At 52.6% G+C, this 26119-nt stretch overlaps 2 protein-coding genes across 2 annotated transcripts; both read right to left on the bottom strand.

The window, feature by feature from the left end:
* Positions 1 to 4886: 4886 nt before the first annotated feature.
* Positions 4887 to 10653, bottom strand: LOC132513126 (uncharacterized protein CXorf49 homolog). The gene is made up of 7 exons (XM_060137319.1): positions 10629 to 10653; positions 8458 to 8825; positions 7261 to 8250; positions 6429 to 6585; positions 5778 to 5899; positions 5511 to 5556; positions 4887 to 4927 (listed from the first exon to the last, which is right to left on the bottom strand). The coding sequence occupies exons 1-7, from the start codon at positions 10651 to 10653 to the stop codon at positions 4887 to 4889; spliced, it is 1749 nt and encodes a 582-aa protein (XP_059993302.1).
* Positions 10654 to 19584: 8931 nt separating this feature from the next.
* On the bottom strand, positions 19585 to 25351 carry LOC132513125 (uncharacterized protein CXorf49 homolog). Its single transcript, XM_060137316.1, has 7 exons — positions 25327 to 25351; positions 23156 to 23523; positions 21959 to 22948; positions 21127 to 21283; positions 20476 to 20597; positions 20209 to 20254; positions 19585 to 19625 (listed from the first exon to the last, which is right to left on the bottom strand). Exons 1-7 carry the CDS (start codon positions 25349 to 25351, stop codon positions 19585 to 19587), a joined length of 1749 nt encoding a protein of 582 aa, XP_059993299.1.
* Between the last annotated feature and the right edge of the window lie 768 nt (positions 25352 to 26119).

The following is a 26119-nucleotide window of genomic DNA, read 5'->3' as shown; positions in this document are numbered from 1 at the left end:
GAGGCCATCTTTAATTATGAAATCACCAACAAAGAAGCACAAAAATGCAAACTATGTGGCACCAAATAAATCATGAAAAGGACACTTGCTTGCAGTATGAGACTGAAACCAGAAGGCAGGGCGTCACCTTGTTTGACCTCAGTTGGGAACATATTCCACCAACTCAAATTTTTCACAGCTCTCTCGAACGAGGAGGAAAGCACTCTGGTACTGGTTTGTGGTTAAAAATGAATTTTAGCAAATAGGGGAATTTGCAAGTATGGAATCTACAAATAACAAGAATCAACCGTATCTCAACCTATGTATCCATTCTACTGTCAATGGGTAATTTGGGTTGTTTCCATTTGGGCAGATATTATTCATAGCGCTACTATAAACATTCTGGCGCATGTTTCCTGGTGCCCACGTACAAGAGCCTTCCAGGGCAGAGCTTTCCAACTTTTGGACCTGGGACTTTGAGGCCTTCATCTCCAGAGACAGCCTGACAGCAGCCCCTGGACCGCTTGGTTCTGGCCCTGAACAACTTTGTCATCTTACTCCTGTATGCCATACAATCATCATTTTCTGTGTGAGCCATAGAATCAAATGGCTGGGAAGCTGTGTTCCAGTGCTCATACTTAGGACTGAAATTGTCATCTCGTAGGGAAAGAAGATTTCCAACATTACTAGATCATGCCAGAGTTTGTACAATGGGGTCATGCTAATTTCTACTGCTATCAACAGTGTTTAACTGTTCCACATCCTCATCAACATTTGATATTAACAAAGTACAAAATTGTTGTCAATCTTGTGATAGTGAAATGGCGTCTCATTGTAGATTTAATCTGCAATTTCTTGATTAGTAATAATATTAGTAATAATATTGAGCAGCTTTTCATATGCTTGGCCTTGGGGATTTTCTTGTCTATGAGGTGTTCATTTAGTGTCTTTTGCCCATTTTCCCCTTGGGTTGTTTGCATATTTATTTGTGGAAGTTCTTTATGTATTCTATACTTTAATTCTTTGATGATTTCATGTTATGTAAATATCTTCTAGTTTTTAGCTTGCCTTCACTCTTTTTATCATACCTTTTAACGAACAAAAGCACTTCTTTTTAATTTTTCACAGCACTTTATTATGAAAAGTTCCATACAAGAAGATCACGGGACTTCCCTGGTGGCACAGCGGTTAGGAATCTGTCTGCCAATGTAGGGGACACGGGTTCGATCCCTGGTCCCAGAAGATCCCCTATGCCACGGAGCAACTAAGCCTGTGCGGCACAGCTACTGGAGCCTGTGCTCTAGAGCCTGCGTGCCACAACTGCTGAAGCCTGCGTGCCTAGAGCCCATGCTCCACAACAAGAGAAGCCACTGCAATGAGAAGCCCGCGCACCACAACGAAGAGTAGCCCCTGCTCACCGCAACTAGAGAAAGCCGGCGCGCAGCCACAGAGGCCCAGCGCAGCCAAATAAATAAATAAAATTTTAAAAGAAAGAAGAAGATCACAAGATGATCCGGGAAAGTTGAGGGGGGTACTTGCTGATCATGGACCACCTTCGCTCTCACCAGATGACCTTGCTTCCCATTTCATTGAGAGTATACAGGCAATCAGAAACAAACTTCCCTCATTCATAAATAGTTTTCTCTATTTTGGATCATTCCTATCAGCATACAAGTATGTTGTCGTTTCTCCCAATTAAAGAAAAGCTTCTTTTGATTCCAATTTCCCTTCAAGCGACACCATTTTTCTCTGCTCACCTTCACATAAAAACTCCTTAAGAGTCAGTGTATACTTGCTGTGTCAAATTCTTCTCTTCTCATTCACTCTTTCTCTCCTTTCCATTTAACAATTCTCTATTGAGGGCTTACCACATGCCAGGTACTGTTCTAACACATGGTGCTACATCACTGAGAAAAACAGATGACGTTCCTTCCCTCAAGAGCTTACATTTCTGTCATAGGCCTATTGGCAATATTTTCTCAATCTTCAACTATGTCCATTCCTTTGTTGTTGGAAATCACTTTCCTGGGCCCAGTTTCAATCTTTATTGGTTGCCTAGAGTGTCGCTCCTAGAACACTCCTTTACCAAAACCCTAAGTGGGATCTTCTGCTTCCTAGAACTAATGTCTTCATTGTTCTTGGTTTACCACAGTGTTTTGATGGGACTCATTCTCCAGGTACCATGGGTGATAATTTCTTTTAAGACTTTGCATGAACAAATATTACCTTTAATATTACCTTTAATTTCATGCTTATTTGATAGCTGATATATAATTTCAGGCTGAAAAGTTTTCTGACTTTCAATGTCACTTTTGAGAATGCTGGTACTATTTTGCATGCCATTATGATTCCCAAGCCTTTATGTATGACACATTTAATTTTTTTAGTTACATATATTTTGATTTATTACATAGTAAAATTAACTTTTTTGTTTTCAGTACCATGAGTTTTAACACATGGACAGATTTGTGTAACTATCACCACAATCAGGATACAAAACAGTTCCATCAGCCCCAAAATCTCCCTCATTCTGCTGCTTTGTAGTCAAACCATCTCCCCCATCCCAAACCTCTGATAACTGGTGATCTGTTTCCCATCCCTATAGTTTTACCTTTTCCAAATATTATACAAACACAATCACACAGTATGTAACATTTTGAGACTGGCTTCTTTCATTTAGCATAATGCATTTGCGATTCATCCAAGTTGTTGCATGTATCAAGAGTTCCTTCCTTTGTATTGTTAAAAAATGTTTCATTTATAGATGTATGGTTTTATTCGTTCATCTGTTGAATAACATCTTGATTGCTTTCAGTTTGGGGTGACTATGAATAAGGTTTCTATGAACATTCTGTTAACATTCTATTAACATCCATAGTGTGCAGTGGGAAGCGAGTTCCTGTGATGGCTGTCTCCAGCCTGTAGTTAGCTTCACTCTCTCCAGAGTGTCTGCAGGGACACATGACCTGGAATGACTGTCTCTACTGGTCAGAGGCAGGTCCAAGGTCTAAGCTAGCTCTGTTTCCTCGAAGTGCACACACACTCATTGGTAATGGCCTCAGCTCAGTGGGGAGCAGTGCCGGAGCAAGAGGGGCTAGAACATAAGCCTGGTACAGGCTGGGTGGGGCACTGGGTACATTCTAGGAATCCAGCCAGAGGCCTGGGCAGCAATCAAGCCCACCTTCTCCAGGGAGGGATTTGAGGCGAAGGATTAAGTCCCACGAACGTTCTTTTCTGACCCTGAGGTCTGTGACTGTCCCATCCCACCTGTGGTCTGCCCACCTGAACTCATGCCGTGGACTCTGGAAGGGAGTCAGGGTGAGAATATGGGGGAAGGGTGGACCCAAGTGCTCCCCATTGTCCAGGTGCAGTCACTCCTTACTTCCCATCCTCACTGCGCCCATCCTGCCCCTGTCCCGGGTAGCTCATGTTGGGTGGCCTCATATATGGGTCCCCTGATTCTAAGATGAGCTACTCTGAGGAGCCACCCTTCCCAATCTCATTCCATCCACACCCACAGTAGTTGTCAGACATCACAGGAACACAGAGTAGGATCGAGAGCCACCTCCAGCGAATCCAACATTTCGAGCATCCCGACACCCTGTCGTGGGGGTTGGTGACTTCTGCATCATCCCCCTCCTATGTTTTGGGAATTTAACGACAACCTTTGAACAAAACAGATCCGAACCTTGCTTTTGCTCATTCAATGCCTTACAGAACCTGGACCAGCCTCTACTCCCTTTACTCCCTGAATCACATCTTTCTCCCTCAAGGGAGATTACCCCTGATTACATTTATTCACACACAGGGACACACCAACCTTGAATGGCCAATCTACCATCATACCCCCTTTTGTGTAGTAAAACACCGGTCTTTCGGGAAGGGTGTCAGGCAGAACCACCCTTGCCTCACTCAAACACAAATCTGTCCCTCTGAGTCTCAGGCTGGTACAGCCCTGGGTCCTGGCTGAGGGAAGGAAGTGCTCCCCAACCTCGAGTGAGGGGGAAATCGACCATGGAGTTCAGACTCAATCTCGTGTGTCCTAAAGAGGCAGTCTGGGAGATTGAGCTGGGACACGGAAATATCATTTCCAGGAAAATCTGTGTCACGGGGCTGGTGGAAGAGTATTTGACGGGGACCATGCAACAACACAGACCTACTAACCACACTCGCCATAGAACCTGACAGGCCAATTTCCACTCAAGGGTGTACAGACGACCCGGCTGGAGGAGGGTGGTCAGCTGGCTAGGGCAGGGAGGATGTGAATGCTTCCAGATTGGAGCTCTGGAAGGGGGTCATGAGTTCCTGCTGATGGGAAGGGTGAATGGCAGAGATGAATGGGAACCGCCAGACCCCAGAGGAGGAGGGGGGTTTGGAGAGAGCTAGAAGAGGGCCTTCGGGGGAAAGGGAGGACGTGCCAATGTGGCCAGGCAGAGCACACACAGGACCCAGACCTGGGACACTCCGCTGGCTTGACTGCAGGGATGGTAGCAGAGGCTGGCCCAGAGTCCCCACCACAGGATGCCACAGATACCGTTCTGGAAAAGGCTCTGACGTGGAGCAGCGCCCCGCCCCGGCCCCCTACCCCGACCCCGACCCCTACCCCTCCAGAGAGAAGGCAGAACACAGAATATGAGAGGTACTTTAATTGGAAACTGCTGTGAAACTGGGGCGGGGCGGGGGCAAAACAAGGGGGAGAGGAAGCCCTAGCTGAGGCAGAACAGGAGGGAACGAGCTTGGCCACAGCTCCAGGGCCCCAAAGGTACCAGCTGCTCCTCTTGCAGGAAGACGCTGGGCTCAACCTGTGAAACAGCAGAGTCAGGGAAGAGCCTCAAGCCAGGGCCAGCCCCCAGCCCTGCTCAACAGCCAGGACTGTGGGAAGGGGTACGGTGTGTGTAACACTCACTTCAAAGGGTCTGCAACTTGTCAGCCAGGTACTGCACGGCGGCTGCAACAGGGACAGGCATTAGCAGGCGCTCCAGACAGAGGGATACAGAAGCCCGTCCCCCTATCCCCGTGAGGAACCGCCTAGCCCTGATACCTGAAACCCCTCCAGACCCGATGCAAAGAGCTCTGGGCCTGATCACGCCCCACCACCCAAATTGAATGTGGAACCGGTTCCTAAAGGGAAACAAAATGTGCCAGCAGCTCTCATGCTGTGGGCCGTGCCACAACCACTCAGAACTTGTCACACACACAAACAAACCATCCAACAAGAACCTTAGAAGCCACACCAAGCAGCAGTTCAAGGGAAAAATCAACGAGGCATCTCTAAAAGTCCTATCAGAAGGACATTCCCTAGGACTGGTCTGGTTGTCAAAGTGTGCATGCAGTCCAGACAGTACTTTGCTATTTGTACACACGCCCAGTTGTACATGCACAGCCAGCTCCAGGGCCAGGCCTGAGAGGTTCTCCTCCCCACAGGGATGATCGTCCCTGCCAGGCCCACCGCACCTGCAGCCCACCCCCACCCCAGGTGCCCACCCGGGTTCTTCACTAAGACACCGCTCTCCGGCCCTGGTTCCTCATACCAAGTTGCTCCTTAAGTTCGTCTACTTCTCTCTTTAGCTCGAGACACTAGGCCAGCAGACAGAGGAGGAAGAGAAATGATTAGTATACTCTGGCCTCCTCTCTCCTCCACCTTCTCCTCTCCCCCGGGCCCTCCACCCCAAAGCCGGGTGGTCAGACTGGCAAGGGCTCCTCAGTGGAAAGGAGGTGGGCTCCCTCCGTGGGGTACGTGATGGGGGCAGGGGAGGGGGAGCCCACACATGTCAGCTGAACTTGGACCCAGATCCCACCCTCGAGTTTGGGCCTGCATTTCCAGGATGCAGAGGAAGCATTACCCAAGGACAGCAGGGCGTTCCCAGTGGCTGCTGCTGCGTTTCCGGTCTTGGGGGATGGTCAAGTGGCCCCCGGTCACCTGAGAGGGAAAGGACACACAATCCAGCTTCCCAGGCTCCCAGTGAGGTGGAAAGGGCCAAGCGGGCTCTAAAGTGAGGTGAGGCAGCACCACCCTCTGCTGGCAACCAGCCGCCCCTGCTCTGCCCAGCAGCCGGAACCTTGTCTCTGGGCCTGCCTCCCCTGTTCCCCGGGGGCAGCCATTTCGCCATTGTGGTCCCCAAACAACGTGGCTCTGGATTCGACCCTCCCAGAGCTGCAGCCACAGCCAGCACGTGGGAGAGCAATGTGGCCGAACAGGACTTAACAGAAAAGGCTGTTCCCCTGCAAGTCTACACCCGGAGCAGCTGTTTGGGGCACTGCCACCGATCACCCCGGCCACACAAACCCCACACAGAGGATGATGTGGCTCAAGGCCAGCCCTGCCAGCACCCCGTCTCCTGTGGGAGAAGCTGCCTGGGAGCAAGGCTGTGCCCCCGGCAGAGACAGAGGCAGAGGTTTCTGTCCTCAACCCCTCTTCCCTCCCCTCATATCAAACCCACGACACTCACCTGAGGGGGCAGGCCCCCTGGGCATGACTTCTCCCTGGTTCAGGGCCAAGGGTTCTGAGTTTCCTGGATCTTGGGGGCCTCTGGTGTTGACGTCGCCACTGCTGGCTTTTCTACGATGCATGCGCAGACAAGATGTCCCTGGCCTGTGAGTGAGCAGCTGAAACAAAAATTTCTCACCGATTTGGACTAAGGAAGTGTGTGTGTGTGTGTCTGTGTGTGTGTGTGTGTGTGTGTGTGTGTGTGTGTGTGTGTGAGAGAGAGAGAGAGAGTGAGAGAGAGACAGAGAGAGAGAGAGAGAGAGTTGTGTGATTCGGGCCAGGGTGAGGCAGGGAATTGGGAAGGGAATTGAAAGGCTGATCTCATTAGCACTTTCTCCCTCAGTCAGCCCCAGGCCAGCAGGCAGAGCTGATCTAGGCACAACAGTGGGACACTGAGAAAGCCCAGGCCCCCTGCAAGGAAGGTCTGGGGAACAGCTAGGAAGGAGGATTCAGGAAGCTGGTGAGTCTAAATACTGAGGCTTTCCGGGGAAGCTTTTAAGGGATCCCCCGACCCAATTCAGCTACCAGCCCTCCCTTCCATCCCAGCCCAAGTCTCTCAGAGGAGGCTGGAAAGAGGCCAAGGGTGGAGAACCGGGCCCAGGACACCCGAAGTGCTACCTTAATGTTTGTCCCTAGGAAAAGGAGCCCGATCTGGCATCGTAATGACCCAGTGACCGAGGGGCACCCAATGCTGACCTCTGAGGGGTGGACAGAGGCAGCATGGATGAAGACGTGTGCCCTGGGTGCTGTGGGGGGGGAAGAGTGGGGAGAGAGGAGGAGCATGGCCTACTCACTTGGCCTTTTGGAGCTGGGTCTCTATTTGGGTCCTTATCTTCTCCCGCCACCGCCTCAGACTCCCTTGCCCACCTGACCACGGATTTCTTCCCAGCGCCACTGTGCTTGGACTGTTTGGTTCCCGAAAGGACCAAGGTATAACTCTTGGGTCTCCCAGGCAGCGGAATACCAGAGATTGGGGGGAAGGTGGCCGGTTCCACGGGAGTTGCCGAGATTCGCTGCCCCCGGGAACCGAAGGTTCCCCCCAGGGCAAGTTTGGATGCTTCCCCGACGGATTTCTTCTCCTGGGCTCCGTTCTTCCTAGGAGTGACCTGCGGCAGGCCACCTGGAGCAGCAGCAGAAACAGAAGCAGCAGCAGCAGCAGCAGCAGCAGCAGCAGCAGCTCCCGGGTAGCTGGGCTTGCTGCCCCCCTTGCCCCACAGCACGCTCTGCATTTTCTTAGGGGAAGAGATGCCCTGCTCTCCCACGCCCTGCCTTTCCACAACCGAAGAGAGTCCTCGCGGAGCCGAGGACAGGGAAGAGCCTGTCACGTGACGGTAATTCTCCCTGACTTGGAACTTCGAGTGTCTGGGAGTGTCCCCGGGATCCTCGGGTCTGCTGGGCTTGGCCTGGCCTCCTCCTCTGCGGTAAGTGCTCACCGTCATCAGCTGTGTCTCACTGAATTCATCTGAGGACTCGGAGTCGGACAGCAGCCAGGCCAGGCCTTCCGCGGAGCGCCGCTGGCGATCCGCAGCCACGTTCAACCTACGCTTAGTGCCTCTCTTAGGGCTCCCCAAGGCCCGGCCCGCTTCAGGCCCACCGAGGTGGAGAGGGCCGGCTGGAGCCGTCGACGCCTCCCCACAGCTCTGGCCGGGCGCTCCTCGACCGCCGGGACCCGCCTCGAGGCGCAGTGTCGACCCAGTGGCCTCTTTGAAGGCAGTGGACCTCTCCGGGGACGGGTACCTGCGGACGCCCAGCACGTCCTGGTCGGTCAGCTGCTGCAGGTTGGCCTCCTTGGCCGCCTCAGACTCGTCGATCAGGTCCAGGAGGTCCCTCGTGTGCTCATGTGGGGAGCCAGGTCGGCCTTCGCGGCCCCACAGCACCGGCCCTCGCGCTTCCAGCATCTCCCGCTCAGACTCGAAGCCCTCGGGGTCCGGGTATCTGCGGACGCCCAGCACATCCTGGTCGGTCAGCTGCTGCAGGTTGGCCTCCTTGGCCGCCTCAGACTCGTCGATCAGGTCCAGGAGGTCCCTCGTGTGCTCATGTGGGGAGCCAGGTCGGCCTTCGCGGCCCCACAGCACCGGCCCTCGCCCTTCCAGCATCTCCCGCTTCGACTGGAAGCCCTCGGGGTCCGGGAAGCCGCCTCCGCCCTTGCCGCTCCGCGGCTCCCCAGGCTCGGGGCCTGGGTCGGGCCCCGGCGGGACTGCGGGGCCGGCTATGCGAACGCCGGCCCGCTCCCTGACTTTTGGGCGGACACGCCTTCTCAACACATACACCTCATCCGGGGAGCTCATGTCGCGACCCGGGTGGCCCCAGAACCGGGGCGACGGTCGATGGCCCGAGTCGCGGTCGCGGTCACGGCGGGCTAGGCGGGCAGCGCTCAGAAGGGAGCGTCAGCCACCTCACGCGCCGCACGAGCTCGCCTCGAAAGAAAGGACGCGCCACTTTCAGCGCGCCTCTCACGCCCGCGCCGCAGCCTCCTCATTGGTCCGGCCCCCGCCAACCAGCGGGCTCCTTGTTCGCCCGCCCCCGTCGAGACCTAACCAATGGGGCCGAGGGCCTCTGGTTTGCTCGCAAGCCCGTGGGCGGTCCGGGCAGTTGGCTGGTGAAGGAGGTGGTGGGAGTGCCTCCCTCTGTCAAGCCTCTGGGCCCGCCTCCTCCTGTCCCGCCTCCCCTTTCTGGTTAGAGTCACAGCTCTGAGCCTCCGTTTCCCATGTATACAGGGGGTCGAGGGCGTCGGCGAGTGAGGGCGCCGGGCTCCAGGGGTGGTGAGGATGAAACGTCAAGATGGAGGCGCTGGATGCCTAGCACGCGCCGAAAGCATTTGCCAGCCTCCCTTCCACCGCAAGCCTTAAGACCCAACAGGAGAATGGGCACAGGAGTCCCGCAGTCAGTGATCAGGGGTCGGCCAGAGAGCAAAGGGATCGTATTTTCGTTCTGTAAGGTCTCTGTCTCAACTGCTCCATCAAATGTGGCTCAGCAGACGTTACTGGCAGGCGGGTGTGGCAGATAGACTTGGGGTTGGCCTCGCTCCATCAGTCCTTCCCCCTCTCTGAGGCAAATTCAAAGAAGAGGAAATCGCAGTGGCCAGTTACACCCCAAAAGATGCTCCCCACCGCTGGTCCTGGAGATGTGAACTAAAACCACGAATCGGGTTTCACACACTAGGTTGACAACCTTCAAAGAGCTTAACCATTCCGAGGGTGGGAGAGGTTAGGAGCAAACCCCTGTGGCGGTGGTGCAAGAGACGCATTTGGGAGGTAATTTGGCAGAATCCATTGAAAGCAACTTAGTGCCGGCACGCACTCTGTGCCTGGCACTCTTCTAAGCGCTGGGCATAAATAATAATGCATCCGCGTGACACGCCTTTAACTATAGTACCAACTATTACTGGCCTCTTCCCGGTGAGGAAACAGGCACTGAGAGGTTCGGCCACTGGCCCAAGGTCATTCGGCTCGTGGGGATCAGCGGCAGGATTGAAACCAATCAATCTGACTCCAGAGTCCTTGCTTTTAGCCCAAGATCTTTAAAAGGAAGGAAGAAAGAATCTATTTCCTCTATGCTCCTGCAAGTCCGCTGCCTGGTACTTCTTCCGGAGACACGCTGGTACCTGTAGTGTACAAGAACACATGCACAAGGGAGTTGGTGATGGGAAAAACTGGGAACACTCCAAATTCCCGTCAGTAAGGAAATGGATGAATGCAACGTGGCTTAGCATCCAGTAGCATAAAGCGTGGCAGTCCAACGGAATGCATCAGGCCATTCTCACAGCTTTCGAAAGCATCCGCCTGACTTCCAACTGCAAGTTGCAGAACGATGGCTTTGGATTCACATTTGTAAGTTAAATCACTTGCGTGCGTGGGCACACGCACACACACCAGTCAATCCTATGTGATATATGAGAATTCATTTAAGTATATGTACAAGTATGTTTTAAAGTTTTGAAGGACGCACAACCAAGGCCTACCAGTTGTGATGGCGGTGGGTGTGGATAGCCAGGTGTCTCTCAATTTTTCTTGGAACTGTCAGTTCTCAGCTCCCCTGAGCTGAGCAGTACTGATGTCTGGGGAGTGGTGCCTCCCTTGGTTTCTATACGGCCCATGGGTGTTAGAATTTCCCGTGTCTGCCACCCCACTCCTACTCTGACACCGCTCCATTCCTCCCATACCTTCCTTCTGCTCCTTCCCGTTCATACTCCTCTGTCTTCAGTCACCTCTCTCTCCTGCCACCTGCTCTGGCTGACCTCCTGGAGAGTCCTGGGGTATCTGAACCCCTCTTGCCTGTGGAACTCAAAGGCCCAGTGTTCTGGGTCTGCACCTGAGAAGCTGGCCGTGCTGGAGCAGTTTCAGAGCAGGGGAGATTGGGTGCACTGTAAATCTGCAATCCTCCTCCTCGAGCCTGCCCCCGATGGTGCCTGCCCGTTTGTGGATACCGCCCTCTTCCACTTCTCCCAGTGACTTTTTAAGTCGTGGTGTGCTATTTCAAATATGTTAAAATGGATAAGGAAGGATATAGCAAAATCTCCTGCATCCACCAGCACCCTAGGAAACATTACCAGTGGATTCAGTGGAAGCCTCCGTCTTCCCTCTCACCATTTCCATTCCCTTCCTCCCTCCCCCAGAGAGAGACTCCCAGAACTTCTTCTCACCTTCTCCACTCTCTTCGTCCCTGTGGCTCTCCTACCTCCTCTTCCCCTGCATCCCATACGTCTCCAACGATGTCTACTAATCTCTGCTTTAGCCCCCTATGCTCACCAGGATCCAATACTGCTTTTGACTTACTCTCTTGGCCTGGGGTGGGAGCCAGTGTCAGAGGTTCCTCTTGGCTTTCCCCACCGGGATAGCTCTTACCCCACAGAGCAGTGACCCAATGTGGAAGTCATTGCTCCAACTGCCAAGTGTATCACTTATCATTATCAGCTTGGGGACTGGAGAAATGACCGCTATTTTGGTCCAGGGACCCATTCAGCTCACTGTGAACCGGTCTCTATTCCCAACTCCTTTTAATGTCAGGGCCTCATAAGCCCCATTCTAATGGGGCCCCATCATGACACTTTGGGCCTCCTGGATCAATGTCAGCTCAGATCCTGTGTCCAGTAGTAGTAGAAGTGTCTGGGTCTTTTTCTAGCCTCCGGGTACAGTCACCTGAGAACTGGCAGCCATTCTCTTTAGGGACGGTCATAACCCACTGCCTTGTTTCTGGATCCTTCCTCCTCAGGACTCATCCACCTCTTCAGTGGGGCCAGTCTCTGAATTGGCTCAGGACCAGGAACTGAGCAGGAGACTGTGGCTTTTTAGCGGGATGATGGCCCTCCTTCTCTTGCATTCTTGCCTTTTGCTGGCTGTCGTTGCCCCTAGGGAGCCATGCTGTCTGAGCCATCTTCTCAGCTTTCTGCCGGTCAAGCAGGCACTCTTGACTGCCCCTCTGACCTTGCTGGTCGTTACTGGAAATGTGGTCTGCTGGCATCTCTTGGTTAAGAGCTGCCCTCTGCCCTCTATCATGTCAAATTCGTTGGCTCCCATGGGTGGTAATGAGCCCAGGTCGGGACCACTTTCCTTCCATCATTGGCATTGGCCTCCAGAGGGGAGCAACCACCAAACTTCTAGTGATGCTGGGGCTCCTCTCACCAGAACGCTCCTGATGGCTTTGGTGTCCTCTCAGCCCTACAGTGGGACATGTGTCCTACAGTGGGATGTGTCCTCTCAGCCCTACAGTGGGACATAACCATGAGGCCATGTGACTGGCCTCACCTTTTCTGTCCGTTCTAGCATGTCTGCATCACTCAACCTTTTTGTTCCTTCCTCTGCCATCTGCCAATCCAAGGCAGGCATTTCCACTTCTCTCCTTATGGGCCATCACTTTCTCAAAGTTTCAAAGGGCCAGTCTGGCAGTGAATTTCCTCCACCTCCTGGAGTCCTTGCCCGTGTGTTAAATTCCATGGCATGAGAAAGCGCCTCCGCTCAGTAAAACTTGCTTATCCACTCTTATATTCCTGTCCACTTGATCCAGCACCCTCAAAATCCAATCCCAGGGATATTGCCCTGCTCCTGCCAGTACAGGCTTGTTATTTCTTGGTGTATAATTTCTTTTTCCCCTTATCAGGCTCGGCATATCCCAGTGAGTTTATGGGGAAGAGATGAGGGTTTCCCTGGGAGAGGCGTCTGTCACTTTGTGGGGGAGCAGACTCTGTAGCATCTACCAGCACAGGGCATGTGTTAGCTCTTGCTAGGGAAGGAAGGGCCACCCTGCAAGCTTTGAGGCCTCAGGACGTTTGGATCTGATAAGCCAACGTTTGGGGACATCCATGCCAATATACCCGGCCTACATTTCAGAGTCTGAAGTTTTTCCAAAAAGGGCCCTGACCTTCCCATAACAGGCCCGTGTTTGTCAAGGATGTATACATCTCTGGAGTTCTGCACTTACTGTTACCGCATAATCTGTGAGCTACTCAGCTGTCTCTGCAGGAGGCAAGGGCATTTTGTAAGCCACCAAGAAAACCCCATGAATCTTACACTTGGCCCTTAACTGTTTGGTAATGTCCCTTAGTTTCTCATTATGTCTTTGCAGGGCGCCAGTATAACAGTGATGAACAGCCGCCTCTGCCCTCCCTATAGACATAGTGCCCTCCCTACCATTCAAAGGCCTGAATCATCTCACAGGCCACAAGTAAGACCCTCCACTGGGATATTTTTCAAGGTACGTATGGATAAAACCTTAAGGAATCAGGAGGTAACCTTGTGCTAGAGATTATCCATGCCCCACATAGCACTCAAAATGGTACGCTCTTTGTCATTTGGGCAGTGAGTGAGCTGGTCCATAAACCCCATCTTATAGCTAACTTCTCAGACCACTCCTGGTACCACTTTTGTTAGTTTGGGTCCTCCAAAAATACGGACACCAAGGCATGATTGGACATGAAGGAACATGATGGGAGAATGGCATGTGAAGGATAAAGGAGAAGGAGCAGGAATGAGTCTTCTTCTTCAGGGTGTGATGCGGGTCTGACGTCTGTAAGAGAGACGTGGGGGAAAGGAGGGTCAGATAAGAAGAATCTCAGACGCAGTTTCATTCTAACAGTAACCTTTAGTTCCGTTTAGTTTAGTTTGTTCAGGCTCATGTGGAGTCCCCACCCTACAGCTGCCATTTAGAGGAGTCCCTGTCCTGAAGCAGTATGCCCCTGCCATGCTCAGTCACTGGCTGGGAGCTACCCAGAGGATGTGGGATCTTGGCACAAACAATGGTGGTGCCAGAGAAGTGGCAGCTGGCACTTGCCAATCTACTATGTTCCCTGCAGTGGATCGGAGGGGCATGTTTCTATGGCCACCACAAGGAAGCAGAAGTCATTTCCGTTTTGAGTGACTTTGTGGTGGGGAGCATAAGGACACAGGAAGTAAAGAAAGATTGGGAGGGAAATGATGGGATTTTGGATACATTAAGGTTGTGTTTCTTATAGGACATGCAGGTGGAATGCACTTAGAAATTTGGTTCTGGAACACCAGTGAGGGGTCAAAGCTAGAGAGAGATACAGACTTGGGAGTCATTCATTCCCTCAGTAAACTTTTATAGCAGTGTTTTTTCAAACGTCACCATAACCTTAGAAGTTCCTTGCATGGAAGCTCCAATTCCTTTCCCTTCACCCTCCTCAGAAGTAACCTCTATCCTTTGTCTTCATCGTTCCCTTCCTTTTCTTTAGTTATTCTCTACATAGGTTCATATTCCTAACAACGTTGGTTTTGCTGCATCCTTTGGTCTTTATGTAAATGGAATCATTTGTGTTGTTTCTGACTTCTCCCGTGTGATACTGTGTAACTGAGATTCATCCCTGTTGTCGCATGTGGCAGGCACTTGTTCATTTTCATTGCTGTACACTGTTCCACCAAATGAATATACAGTAGACTCTCATTATCATGATAGTTATTTGCAGTCTATAAAGTTGCCATGAACACTGAATTAGGCAATCCTGAAACATTGCTCCTAAGGGAAATACAATTTCAAGTTCCTACCATCCGCTGGTCACAACATTTTCATCGACTGATCGCTGCGTAATCATGTTTCATGTGTGTTTCTGTTTAAAGGCACTCTATTTAATACAAATATTATTGATTCATTAACACTGACCTCACAGCCAACAGCATTATAAATCATGCCTGAACAAGGTTTATGTAACACACATATTTTCTTGAGTGCACGTCATAGTCATTTTGCACTCAAGAACACTAGACAGTACTTCAGCACTAAGCTTGGAGGCCATCTTTAATTATGAAATCACCAACAAAGAAGCACAAAAATGCAAACTATGTGGCACCAAATAAATCATGAAAAGGACACTTGCTTGCAGTATGAGACTGAAACCAGAAGGCAGGGCGTCACCTTGTTTGACCTCAGTTGGGAACATATTCCACCAACTCAAATTTTTCACAGCTCTCTCGAACGAGGAGGAAAGCACTCTGGTACTGGTTTGTGGTTAAAAATGAATTTTAGCAAATAGGGGAATTTGCAAGTATGGAATCTACAAATAACAAGAATCAACCGTATCTCAACCTATGTATCCATTCTACTGTCAATGGGTAATTTGGGTTGTTTCCATTTGGGCAGATATTATTCATAGCGCTACTATAAACATTCTGGCGCATGTTTCCTGGTGCCCACGTACAAGAGCCTTCCAGGGCAGAGCTTTCCAACTTTTGGACCTGGGACTTTGAGGCCTTCATCTCCAGAGACAGCCTGACAGCAGCCCCTGGACCGCTTGGTTCTGGCCCTGAACAACTTTGTCATCTTACTCCTGTATGCCATACAATCATCATTTTCTGTGTGAGCCATAGAATCAAATGGCTGGGAAGCTGTGTTCCAGTGCTCATACTTAGGACTGAAATTGTCATCTCGTAGGGAAAGAAGATTTCCAACATTACTAGATCATGCCAGAGTTTTTACAATGGGGTCATGCTAATTTCTACTGCTATCAACAGTGTTTAACTGTTCCACATCCTCATCAACATTTGATATTAACAAAGTACAAAATTGTTGTCAATCTTGTGATAGTGAAATGGCGTCTCATTGTAGATTTAATCTGCAATTTCTTGATTAGTAATAATATTAGTAATAATATTGAGCAGCTTTTCATATGCTTGGCCTTGGGGATTTTCTTGTCTATGAGGTGTTCATTTAGTGTCTTTTGCCCATTTTCCCCTTGGGTTGTTTGCATATTTATTTGTGGAAGTTCTTTATGTATTCTATACTTTAATTCTTTGATGATTTCATGTTATGTAAATATCTTCTAGTTTTTAGCTTGCCTTCACTCTTTTTATCATACCTTTTAACGAACAAAAGCACTTCTTTTTAATTTTTCACAGCACTTTATTATGAAAAGTTCCATACAAGAAGATCACGGGACTTCCCTGGTGGCACAGCGGTTAGGAATCTGTCTGCCAATGTAGGGGACACGGGTTCGATCCCTGGTCCCAGAAGATCCCCTATGCCACGGAGCAACTAAGCCTGTGCGGCACAGCTACTGGAGCCTGTGCTCTAGAGCCTGCGTGCCACAACTGCTGAAGCCTGCGTGCCTAGAGCCCATGCTCCACAACAAGAGAAGCCACTGCAATGAGAAGCCCGCGCACCACAACGAAGAGTAGCCCCTGCTCACCGCAACTAGAGAAAGCCGGCGCGCAGCCACAGAGGCCCAGCGCAGCCAAATAAATAAATAAAATTTTAAAAGAAAGAAGAAGATCACAAGATGATCCGGGAAAGTTGAGGGGGGTACTTGCTGATCATGGACCACCTTCGCTCTCACCAGATGACCTTGCTTCCCATTTCATTGAGAGTATACAGGCAATCAGAAACAAACTTCCCTCATTCATAAATAGTTTTCTCTATTTTGGATCATTCCTATCAGCATACAAGTATGTTGTCGTTTCTCCCAATTAAAGAAAAGCTTCTTTTGATTCCAATTTCCCTTCAAGCGACACCATTTTTCTCTGCTCACCTTCACATAAAAACTCCTTAAGAGTCAGTGTATACTTGCTGTGTCAAATTCTTCTCTTCTCATTCACTCTTTCTCTCCTTTCCATTTAACAATTCTCTATTGAGGGCTTACCACATGCCAGGTACTGTTCTAACACATGGTGCTACATCACTGAGAAAAACAGATGACGTTCCTTCCCTCAAGAGCTTACATTTCTGTCATAGGCCTATTGGCAATATTTTCTCAATCTTCAACTATGTCCATTCCTTTGTTGTTGGAAATCACTTTCCTGGGCCCAGTTTCAATCTTTATTGGTTGCCTAGAGTGTCGCTCCTAGAACACTCCTTTACCAAAACCCTAAGTGGGATCTTCTGCTTCCTAGAACTAATGTCTTCATTGTTCTTGGTTTACCACAGTGTTTTGATGGGACTCATTCTCCAGGTACCATGGGTGATAATTTCTTTTAAGACTTTGCATGAACAAATATTACCTTTAATATTACCTTTAATTTCATGCTTATTTGATAGCTGATATATAATTTCAGGCTGAAAAGTTTTCTGACTTTCAATGTCACTTTTGAGAATGCTGGTACTATTTTGCATGCCATTATGATTCCCAAGCCTTTATGTATGACACATTTAATTTTTTTAGTTACATATATTTTGATTTATTACATAGTAAAATTAACTTTTTTGTTTTCAGTACCATGAGTTTTAACACATGGACAGATTTGTGTAACTATCACCACAATCAGGATACAAAACAGTTCCATCAGCCCCAAAATCTCCCTCATTCTGCTGCTTTGTAGTCAAACCATCTCCCCCATCCCAAACCTCTGATAACTGGTGATCTGTTTCCCATCCCTATAGTTTTACCTTTTCCAAATATTATACAAACACAATCACACAGTATGTAACATTTTGAGACTGGCTTCTTTCATTTAGCATAATGCATTTGCGATTCATCCAAGTTGTTGCATGTATCAAGAGTTCCTTCCTTTGTATTGTTAAAAAATGTTTCATTTATAGATGTATGGTTTTATTCGTTCATCTGTTGAATAACATCTTGATTGCTTTCAGTTTGGGGTGACTATGAATAAGGTTTCTATGAACATTCTGTTAACATTCTATTAACATCCATAGTGTGCAGTGGGAAGCGAGTTCCTGTGATGGCTGTCTCCAGCCTGTAGTTAGCTTCACTCTCTCCAGAGTGTCTGCAGGGACACATGACCTGGAATGACTGTCTCTACTGGTCAGAGGCAGGTCCAAGGTCTAAGCTAGCTCTGTTTCCTCGAAGTGCACACACACTCATTGGTAATGGCCTCAGCTCAGTGGGGAGCAGTGCCGGAGCAAGAGGGGCTAGAACATAAGCCTGGTACAGGCTGGGTGGGGCACTGGGTACATTCTAGGAATCCAGCCAGAGGCCTGGGCAGCAATCAAGCCCACCTTCTCCAGGGAGGGATTTGAGGCGAAGGATTAAGTCCCACGAACGTTCTTTTCTGACCCTGAGGTCTGTGACTGTCCCATCCCACCTGTGGTCTGCCCACCTGAACTCATGCCGTGGACTCTGGAAGGGAGTCAGGGTGAGAATATGGGGGAAGGGTGGACCCAAGTGCTCCCCATTGTCCAGGTGCAGTCACTCCTTACTTCCCATCCTCACTGCGCCCATCCTGCCCCTGTCCCGGGTAGCTCATGTTGGGTGGCCTCATATATGGGTCCCCTGATTCTAAGATGAGCTACTCTGAGGAGCCACCCTTCCCAATCTCATTCCATCCACACCCACAGTAGTTGTCAGACATCACAGGAACACAGAGTAGGATCGAGAGCCACCTCCAGCGAATCCAACATTTCGAGCATCCCGACACCCTGTCGTGGGGGTTGGTGACTTCTGCATCATCCCCCTCCTATGTTTTGGGAATTTAACGACAACCTTTGAACAAAACAGATCCGACCCTTGCTTTTGCTCATTCAATGCCTTACAGAACCTGGACCAGCCTCTACTCCCTTTACTCCCTGAATCACATCTTTCTCCCTCAAGGGAGATTACCCCTGATTACATTTATTCACACACAGGGACACACCAACCTTGAATGGCCAATCTACCATCATACCCCCTTTTGTGTAGTAAAACACCGGTCTTTCGGGAAGGGTGTCAGGCAGAACCACCCTTGCCTCACTCAAACACAAATCTGTCCCTCTGAGTCTCAGGCTGGTACAGCCCTGGGTCCTGGCTGAGGGAAGGAAGTGCTCCCCAACCTCGAGTGAGGGGGAAATCGACCATGGAGTTCAGACTCAATCTCGTGTGTCCTAAAGAGGCAGTCTGGGAGATTGAGCTGGGACACGGAAATATCATTTCCAGGAAAATCTGTGTCACGGGGCTGGTGGAAGAGTATTTGACGGGGACCATGCAACAACACAGACCTACTAACCACACTCGCCATAGAACCTGACAGGCCAATTTCCACTCAAGGGTGTACAGACGACCCGGCTGGAGGAGGGTGGTCAGCTGGCTAGGGCAGGGAGGATGTGAATGCTTCCAGATTGGAGCTCTGGAAGGGGGTCATGAGTTCCTGCTGATGGGAAGGGTGAATGGCAGAGATGAATGGGAACCGCCAGACCCCAGAGGAGGAGGGGGGTTTGGAGAGAGCTAGAAGAGGGCCTTCGGGGGAAAGGGAGGACGTGCCAATGTGGCCAGGCAGAGCACACACAGGACCCAGACCTGGGACACTCCGCTGGCTTGACTGCAGGGATGGTAGCAGAGGCTGGCCCAGAGTCCCCACCACAGGATGCCACAGATACCGTTCTGGAAAAGGCTCTGACGTGGAGCAGCGCCCCGCCCCGGCCCCCTACCCCGACCCCGACCCCTACCCCTCCAGAGAGAAGGCAGAACACAGAATATGAGAGGTACTTTAATTGGAAACTGCTGTGAAACTGGGGCGGGGCGGGGGCAAAACAAGGGGGAGAGGAAGCCCTAGCTGAGGCAGAACAGGAGGGAACGAGCTTGGCCACAGCTCCAGGGCCCCAAACAGCTGCTCCTTTTGCAGGAAGACGCTGGGCTCAACCTGTGAAACAGCAGAGTCAGGGAAGAGCCTCAAGCCAGGGCCAGCCCCCAGCCCTGCTCAACAGCCAGGACTGTGGGAAGGGGTACGGTGTGTGTAACACTCACTTCAAAGGGTCTGCAACTTGTCAGCCAGGTACTGCATGGCGGCTGCAACAGGGACAGGCATTAGCAGGCGCTCCAGACAGAGGGATACAGAAGCCCGTCCCCCTATCCCCGTGAGGAGCCGCCTAGCCCTGATACCTGAAACCCCTCCAGACCCGATGCAAAGAGCTCTGGGCCTGATCACTCCCCACCACCCAAATTGAATGTGGAACCGGTTCCTAAAGGGAAACAAAATGTGCCAGCAGCTCTCATGCTGTGGGCCGTGCCACAACCACTCAGAACTTGTCACACACACAAACAAACCATCCAACAAGAACCTTAGAAGCCACACCAAGCAGCAGTTCAAGGGAAAAATCAACGAGGCATCTCTAAAAGTCCTATCAGAAGGACATTCCCTAGGACTGGTCTGGTTGTCAAAGTGTGCATGCAGTCCAGACAGTACTTTGCTATTTGTACACACGCCCAGTTGTACATGCACAGCCAGCTCCAGGGCCAGGCCTGAGAGGTTCTCCTCCCCACAGGGATGATCGTCCCTGCCAGGCCCACCGCACCTGCAGCCCACCCCCACCCCAGGTGCCCACCCGGGTTCTTCACTAAGACACCGCTCTCCGGCCCTGGTTCCTCATACCAAGTTGCTCCTTAAGTTCGTCTACTTCTCTCTTTAGCTCGAGACACTAGGCCAGCAGACAGAGGAGGAAGAGAAATGATTAGTATACTCTGGCCTCCTCTCTCCTCCACCTTCTCCTCTCCCCCGGGCCCTCCACCCCAAAGCCGGGTGGTCAGACTGGCAAGGGCTCCTCAGTGGAAAGGAGGTGGGCTCCCTCCGTGGGGTACGTGATGGGGGCAGGGGAGGGGGAGCCCACACATGTCAGCTGAACTTGGACCCAGATCCCACCCTCGAGTTTGGGCCTGCATTTCCAGGATGCAGAGGAAGCATTACCCAAGGACAGCAGGGCGTTCCCAGTGGCTGCTGCTGCGTTTCCGGTCTTGGGGGATGGTCAAGTGGCCCCCGGTCACCTGAGAGGGAAAGGACACACAATCCAGCTTCCCAGGCTCCCAGTGAGGTGGAAAGGGCCAAGCGGGCTCTAAAGTGAGGTGAGGCAGCACCACCCTCTGCTGGCAACCAGCCGCCCCTGCTCTGCCCAGCAGCCGGAACCTTGTCTCTGGGCCTGCCTCCCCTGTTCCCCGGGGGCAGCCATTTCGCCATTGTGGTCCCCAAACAATGTGGCTCTGGATTCGACCCTCCCAGAGCTGCAGCCACAGCCAGCACGTGGGAGAGCAATGTGGCCGAACAGGACTTAACAGAAAAGGCTGTTCCCCTGCAAGTCTACACCCGGAGCAGCTGTTTGGGGCACTGCCACCGATCACCCCGGCCACACAAACCCCACACAGAGGATGATGTGGCTCAAGGCCAGCCCTGCCAGCACCCCGTCTCCTGTGGGAGAAGCTGCCTGGGAGCAAGGCTGTGCCCCCGGCAGAGACAGAGGCAGAGGTTTCTGTCCTCAACCCCTCTTCCCTCCCCTCATATCAAACCCACGACACTCACCTGAGGGGGCAGGCCCCCTGGGCATGACTTCTCCCTGGTTCAGGGCCAAGGGTTCTGAGTTTCCTGGATCTTGGGGGCCTCTGGTGTTGACGTCGCCACTGCTGGCTTTTCTACGATGCATGCGCAGACAAGATGTCCCTGGCCTGTGAGTGAGCAGCTGAAACAAAAATTTCTCACCGATTTGGACTAAGGAAGTGTGTGTGTGTGTGTCTGTGTGTGTGTGTGTGTGTGTGTGTGTGTGTGTGTGTGTGTGTGAGAGAGAGAGAGAGTGAGAGAGAGACAGAGAGAGAGAGAGAGAGAGTTGTGTGATTCGGGCCAGGGTGAGGCAGGGAATTGGGAAGGGAATTGAAAGGCTGATCTCATTAGCACTTTCTCCCTCAGTCAGCCCCAGGCCAGCAGGCAGAGCTGATCTAGGCACAACAGTGGGACACTGAGAAAGCCCAGGCCCCCTGCAAGGAAGGTCTGGGGAACAGCTAGGAAGGAGGATTCAGGAAGCTGGTGAGTCTAAATACTGAGGCTTTCCGGGGAAGCTTTTAAGGGATCCCCCGACCCAATTCAGCTACCAGCCCTCCCTTCCATCCCAGCCCAAGTCTCTCAGAGGAGGCTGGAAAGAGGCCAAGGGTGGAGAACCGGGCCCAGGACACCCGAAGTGCTACCTTAATGTTTGTCCCTAGGAAAAGGAGCCCGATCTGGCATCGTAATGACCCAGTGACCGAGGGGCACCCAATGCTGACCTCTGAGGGGTGGACAGAGGCAGCATGGATGAAGACGTGTGCCCTGGGTGCTGTGGGGGGGGAAGAGTGGGGAGAGAGGAGGAGCATGGCCTACTCACTTGGCCTTTTGGAGCTGGGTCTCTATTTGGGTCCTTATCTTCTCCCGCCACCGCCTCAGACTCCCTTGCCCACCTGACCACGGATTTCTTCCCAGCGCCACTGTGCTTGGACTGTTTGGTTCCCGAAAGGACCAAGGTATAACTCTTGGGTCTCCCAGGCAGCGGAATACCAGAGATTGGGGGGAAGGTGGCCGGTTCCACGGGAGTTGCCGAGATTCGCTGCCCCCGGGAACCGAAGGTTCCCCCCAGGGCAAGTTTGGATGCTTCCCCGACGGATTTCTTCTCCTGGGCTCCGTTCTTCCTAGGAGTGACCTGCGGCAGGCCACCTGGAGCAGCAGCAGAAACAGAAGCAGCAGCAGCAGCAGCAGCAGCAGCAGCAGCAGCTCCCGGGTAGCTGGGCTTGCTGCCCCCCTTGCCCCACAGCACGCTCTGCATTTTCTTAGGGGAAGAGATGCCCTGCTCTCCCACGCCCTGCCTTTCCACAACCGAAGAGAGTCCTCGCGGAGCCGAGGACAGGGAAGAGCCTGTCACGTGACGGTAATTCTCCCTGACTTGGAACTTCGAGTGTCTGGGAGTGTCCCCGGGATCCTCGGGTCTGCTGGGCTTGGCCTGGCCTCCTCCTCTGCGGTAAGTGCTCACCGTCATCAGCTGTGTCTCACTGAATTCATCTGAGGACTCGGAGTCGGACAGCAGCCAGGCCAGGCCTTCCGCGGAGCGCCGCTGGCGATCCGCAGCCACGTTCAACCTACGCTTAGTGCCTCTCTTAGGGCTCCCCAAGGCCCGGCCCGCTTCAGGCCCACCGAGGTGGAGAGGGCCGGCTGGAGCCGTCGACGCCTCCCCACAGCTCTGGCCGGGCGCTCCTCGACCGCCGGGACCCGCCTCGAGGCGCAGTGTCGACCCAGTGGCCTCTTTGAAGGCAGTGGACCTCTCCGGGGACGGGTACCTGCGGACGCCCAGCACGTCCTGGTCGGTCAGCTGCTGCAGGTTGGCCTCCTTGGCCGCCTCAGACTCGTCGATCAGGTCCAGGAGGTCCCTCGTGTGCTCATGTGGGGAGCCAGGTCGGCCTTCGCGGCCCCACAGCACCGGCCCTCGCGCTTCCAGCATCTCCCGCTCAGACTCGAAGCCCTCGGGGTCCGGGTATCTGCGGACGCCCAGCACATCCTGGTCGGTCAGCTGCTGCAGGTTGGCCTCCTTGGCCGCCTCAGACTCGTCGATCAGGTCCAGGAGGTCCCTCGTGTGCTCATGTGGGGAGCCAGGTCGGCCTTCGCGGCCCCACAGCACCGGCCCTCGCCCTTCCAGCATCTCCCGCTTCGACTGGAAGCCCTCGGGGTCCGGGAAGCCGCCTCCGCCCTTGCCGCTCCGCGGCTCCCCAGGCTCGGGGCCTGGGTCGGGCCCCGGCGGGACTGCGGGGCCGGCTATGCGAACGCCGGCCCGCTCCCTGACTTTTGGGCGGACACGCCTTCTCAACACATACACCTCATCCGGGGAGCTCATGTCGCGACCCGGGTGGCCCCAGAACCGGGGCGACGGTCGATGGCCCGAGTCGCGGTCGCGGTCACGGCGGGCTAGGCGGGCGGCGCTCAGAAGGGAGCGTCAGCCACCTCACGCGCCGCACGAGCTCGCCTCAAAAGAAAGGACGCGCCACTTTCAGCGCGCCTCTCACGCCCGCGCCGCAGCCTCCTCATTGGTCCGGCCCCCGCCAACCAGCGGGCTCCTTGTTCGCCCGCCCCCGTCGAGACCTAACCAATGGGGCCGAGGGCCTCTGGTTTGCTCGCAAGCCCGTGGGCGGTCCGGGCAGTTGGCTGGTGAAGGAGGTGGTGGGAGTGCCTCCCTCTGTCAAGCCTCTGGGCCCGCCTCCTCCTGTCCCGCCTCCCCTTTCTGGTTAGAGTCACAGCTCTGAGCCTCCGTTTCCCATGTATACAGGGGGTCGAGGGCGTCGGCGAGTGAGGGCGCCGGGCTCCAGGGGTGGTGAGGATGAAACGTCAAGATGGAGGCGCTGGATGCCTAGCACGCGCCGAAAGCATTCGCCAGCCTCCCTTCCACCGCAAGCCTTAAGACCCAACAGGAGAATGGGCACAGGAGTCCCGCAGTCAGTGATCAGGGGTCGGCCAGAGAGCAAAGGGATCGTATTTTCGTTCTGTAAGGTCTCTGTCTCAACTGCTCCATCAAATGTGGCTCAGCAGACGTTACTGGCAGGCGGGTGTGGCAGATAGACTTGGGGTTGGCCTCGCTCCATCAGTCCTTCCCCCTCTCTGAGGCAAATTCAAAGAAGAGGAAATCGCAGTGGCCAGTTACACCCCAAAAGATGCTCCCCACCGCTGGTCCTGGAGATGTGAACTAAAACCACGAATCGGGTTTCACACACTAGGTTGACAACCTTCAAAGAGCTTAACCATTCCGAGGGTGGGAGAGGTTAGGAGCAAACCCCTGTGGCGGTGGTGCAAGAGACGCATTTGGGAGGTAATTTGGCAGAATCCATTGAAAGCAACTTAGTGCCGGCACGGACTCTGTGCCTGGCACTCTTCTAAGCGCTGGGCATAAATAATAATGCATCCGCGTGACACGCCTTTAACTATAGTACCAACTATTACTGGCCTCTTCCCGGTGAGGAAACAGGCACTGAGAGGTTCGGCCACTGGCCCAAGGTCATTCGGCTCGTGGGGATCAGCGGCAGGATTGAAACCAATCAATCTGACTCCAGAGTCCTTGCTTTTAGCCCAAGATCTTTAAAAGGAAGGAAGAAAGAATCTATTTCCTCTATGCTCCTGCAAGTCCGCTGCCTGGTACTTCTTCCGGAGACACGCTGGTACCTGTAGTGTACAAGAACACATGCACAAGGGAGTTGGTGATGGGAAAAACTGGGAACACTCCAAATTCCCGTCAGTAAGGAAATGGATGAATGCAACGTGGCTTAGCATCCAGTAGCATAAAGCGTGGCAGTCCAACGGAATGCATCAGGCCATTCTCACAGCTTTCGAAAGCATCCGCCTGACTTCCAACTGCAAGTTGCAGAACGATGGCTTTGGATTCACATTTGTAAGTTAAATCACTTGCGTGCGTGGGCACACGCACACACACCAGTCAATCCTATGTGATATATGAGAATTCATTTAAGTATATGTACAAGTATGTTTTAAAGTTTTGAAGGACGCACAACCAAGGCCTACCAGTTGTGATGGCGGTGGGTGTGGATAGCCAGGTGTCCCTCAGTTTTTCTTGGAACTGTCAGTTCTCAGCTCCCCTGAGCTGAGCAGTACTGATGTCTGGGGAGTGGTGCCTCCCTTGGTTTCTATACGGCCCATGGGTGTTAGAATTTCCCGTGTCTGCCACCCCACTCCTACTCTGACACCGCTCCATTCCTCCCATACCTTCCTTCTGCTCCTTCCCGTTCATACTCCTCTGTCTTCAGTCACCTCTCTCTCCTGCCACCTGCTCTGGCTGACCTCCTGGAGAGTCCTGGGGTATCTGAACCCCTCTTGCCTGTGGAACTCAAAGGCCCAGTGTTCTGGGTCTGCACCTGAGAAGCTGGCCGTGCTGGAGCAGTTTCAGAGCAGGGGAGATTGGGTGCACTGTAAATCTGCAATCCTCCTCCTCGAGCCTGCCCCCGATGGTGCCTGCCCGTTTGTGGATACCGCCCTCTTCCACTTCTCCCAGTGACTTTTTAAGTCGTGGTGTGCTATTTCAAATATGTTAAAATGGATAAGGAAGGATATAGCAAAATCTCCTGCATCCACCAGCACCCTAGGAAACATTACCAGTGGATTCAGTGGAAGCCTCCGTCTTCCCTCTCACCATTTCCATTCCCTTCCTCCCTCCCCCAGAGAGAGACTCCCAGAACTTCTTCTCACCTTCTCCACTCTCTTCGTCCCTGTGGCTCTCCTACCTCCTCTTCCCCTGCATCCCATACGTCTCCAACGATGTCTACTAATCTCTGCTTTAGCCCCCTATGCTCACCAGGATCCAATACTGCTTTTGACTTACTCTCTTGGCCTGGGGTGGGAGCCAGTGTCAGAGGTTCCTCTTGGCTTTCCCCACCGGGATAGCTCTTACCCCACAGAGCAGTGACCCAATGTGGAAGTCATTGCTCCAACTGCCAAGTGTATCACTTATCATTATCAGCTTGGGGACTGGAGAAATGACCGCTATTTTGGTCCAGGGACC

This window comes from Lagenorhynchus albirostris, chromosome X, assembly GCF_949774975.1.
Source record: "Lagenorhynchus albirostris chromosome X, mLagAlb1.1, whole genome shotgun sequence".
In the NCBI taxonomy this organism is placed as follows: Eukaryota; Metazoa; Chordata; class Mammalia; order Artiodactyla; family Delphinidae; genus Lagenorhynchus; species Lagenorhynchus albirostris.
The sequence above is the reverse complement of the archived record's forward strand: the minus strand, read 5'-3'. Positions and strand labels throughout refer to the sequence as shown.

What these genes read in the sequence shown, in the direction of transcription:
- LOC132513126 (XM_060137319.1), bottom strand. Translation starts at nt 10,653, where the DNA reads ATGAACGGGAAGGAGCAGAAGGAAG. An exon ending in ACCCAGCTCCAAAAGGCCAA is followed by an intron (nt 6,586 to 7,260) that starts GTGAGTAGGCCA and finishes TTTTTGTTTCAG; the next exon opens with CTGCTCACTCACAGGCCAGG. An exon ending in CGAACTTAAGGAGCAACTTG is followed by an intron (nt 4,928 to 5,510) that starts GTATGAGGAACC and finishes TCCCTGTTGCAG; the next exon opens with CCGCCGTGCAGTACCTGGCT.
- LOC132513125 (XM_060137316.1), bottom strand. Translation starts at nt 25,351, where the DNA reads ATGAACGGGAAGGAGCAGAAGGAAG. An exon ending in TGATCGACGAGTCTGAGGCG is followed by an intron (nt 22,949 to 23,155) that starts GCCAAGGAGGCC and finishes GCGGCCAAGGAG; the next exon opens with GCCAACCTGCAGCAGCTGAC. An exon ending in ACCCAGCTCCAAAAGGCCAA is followed by an intron (nt 21,284 to 21,958) that starts GTGAGTAGGCCA and finishes TTTTTGTTTCAG; the next exon opens with CTGCTCACTCACAGGCCAGG.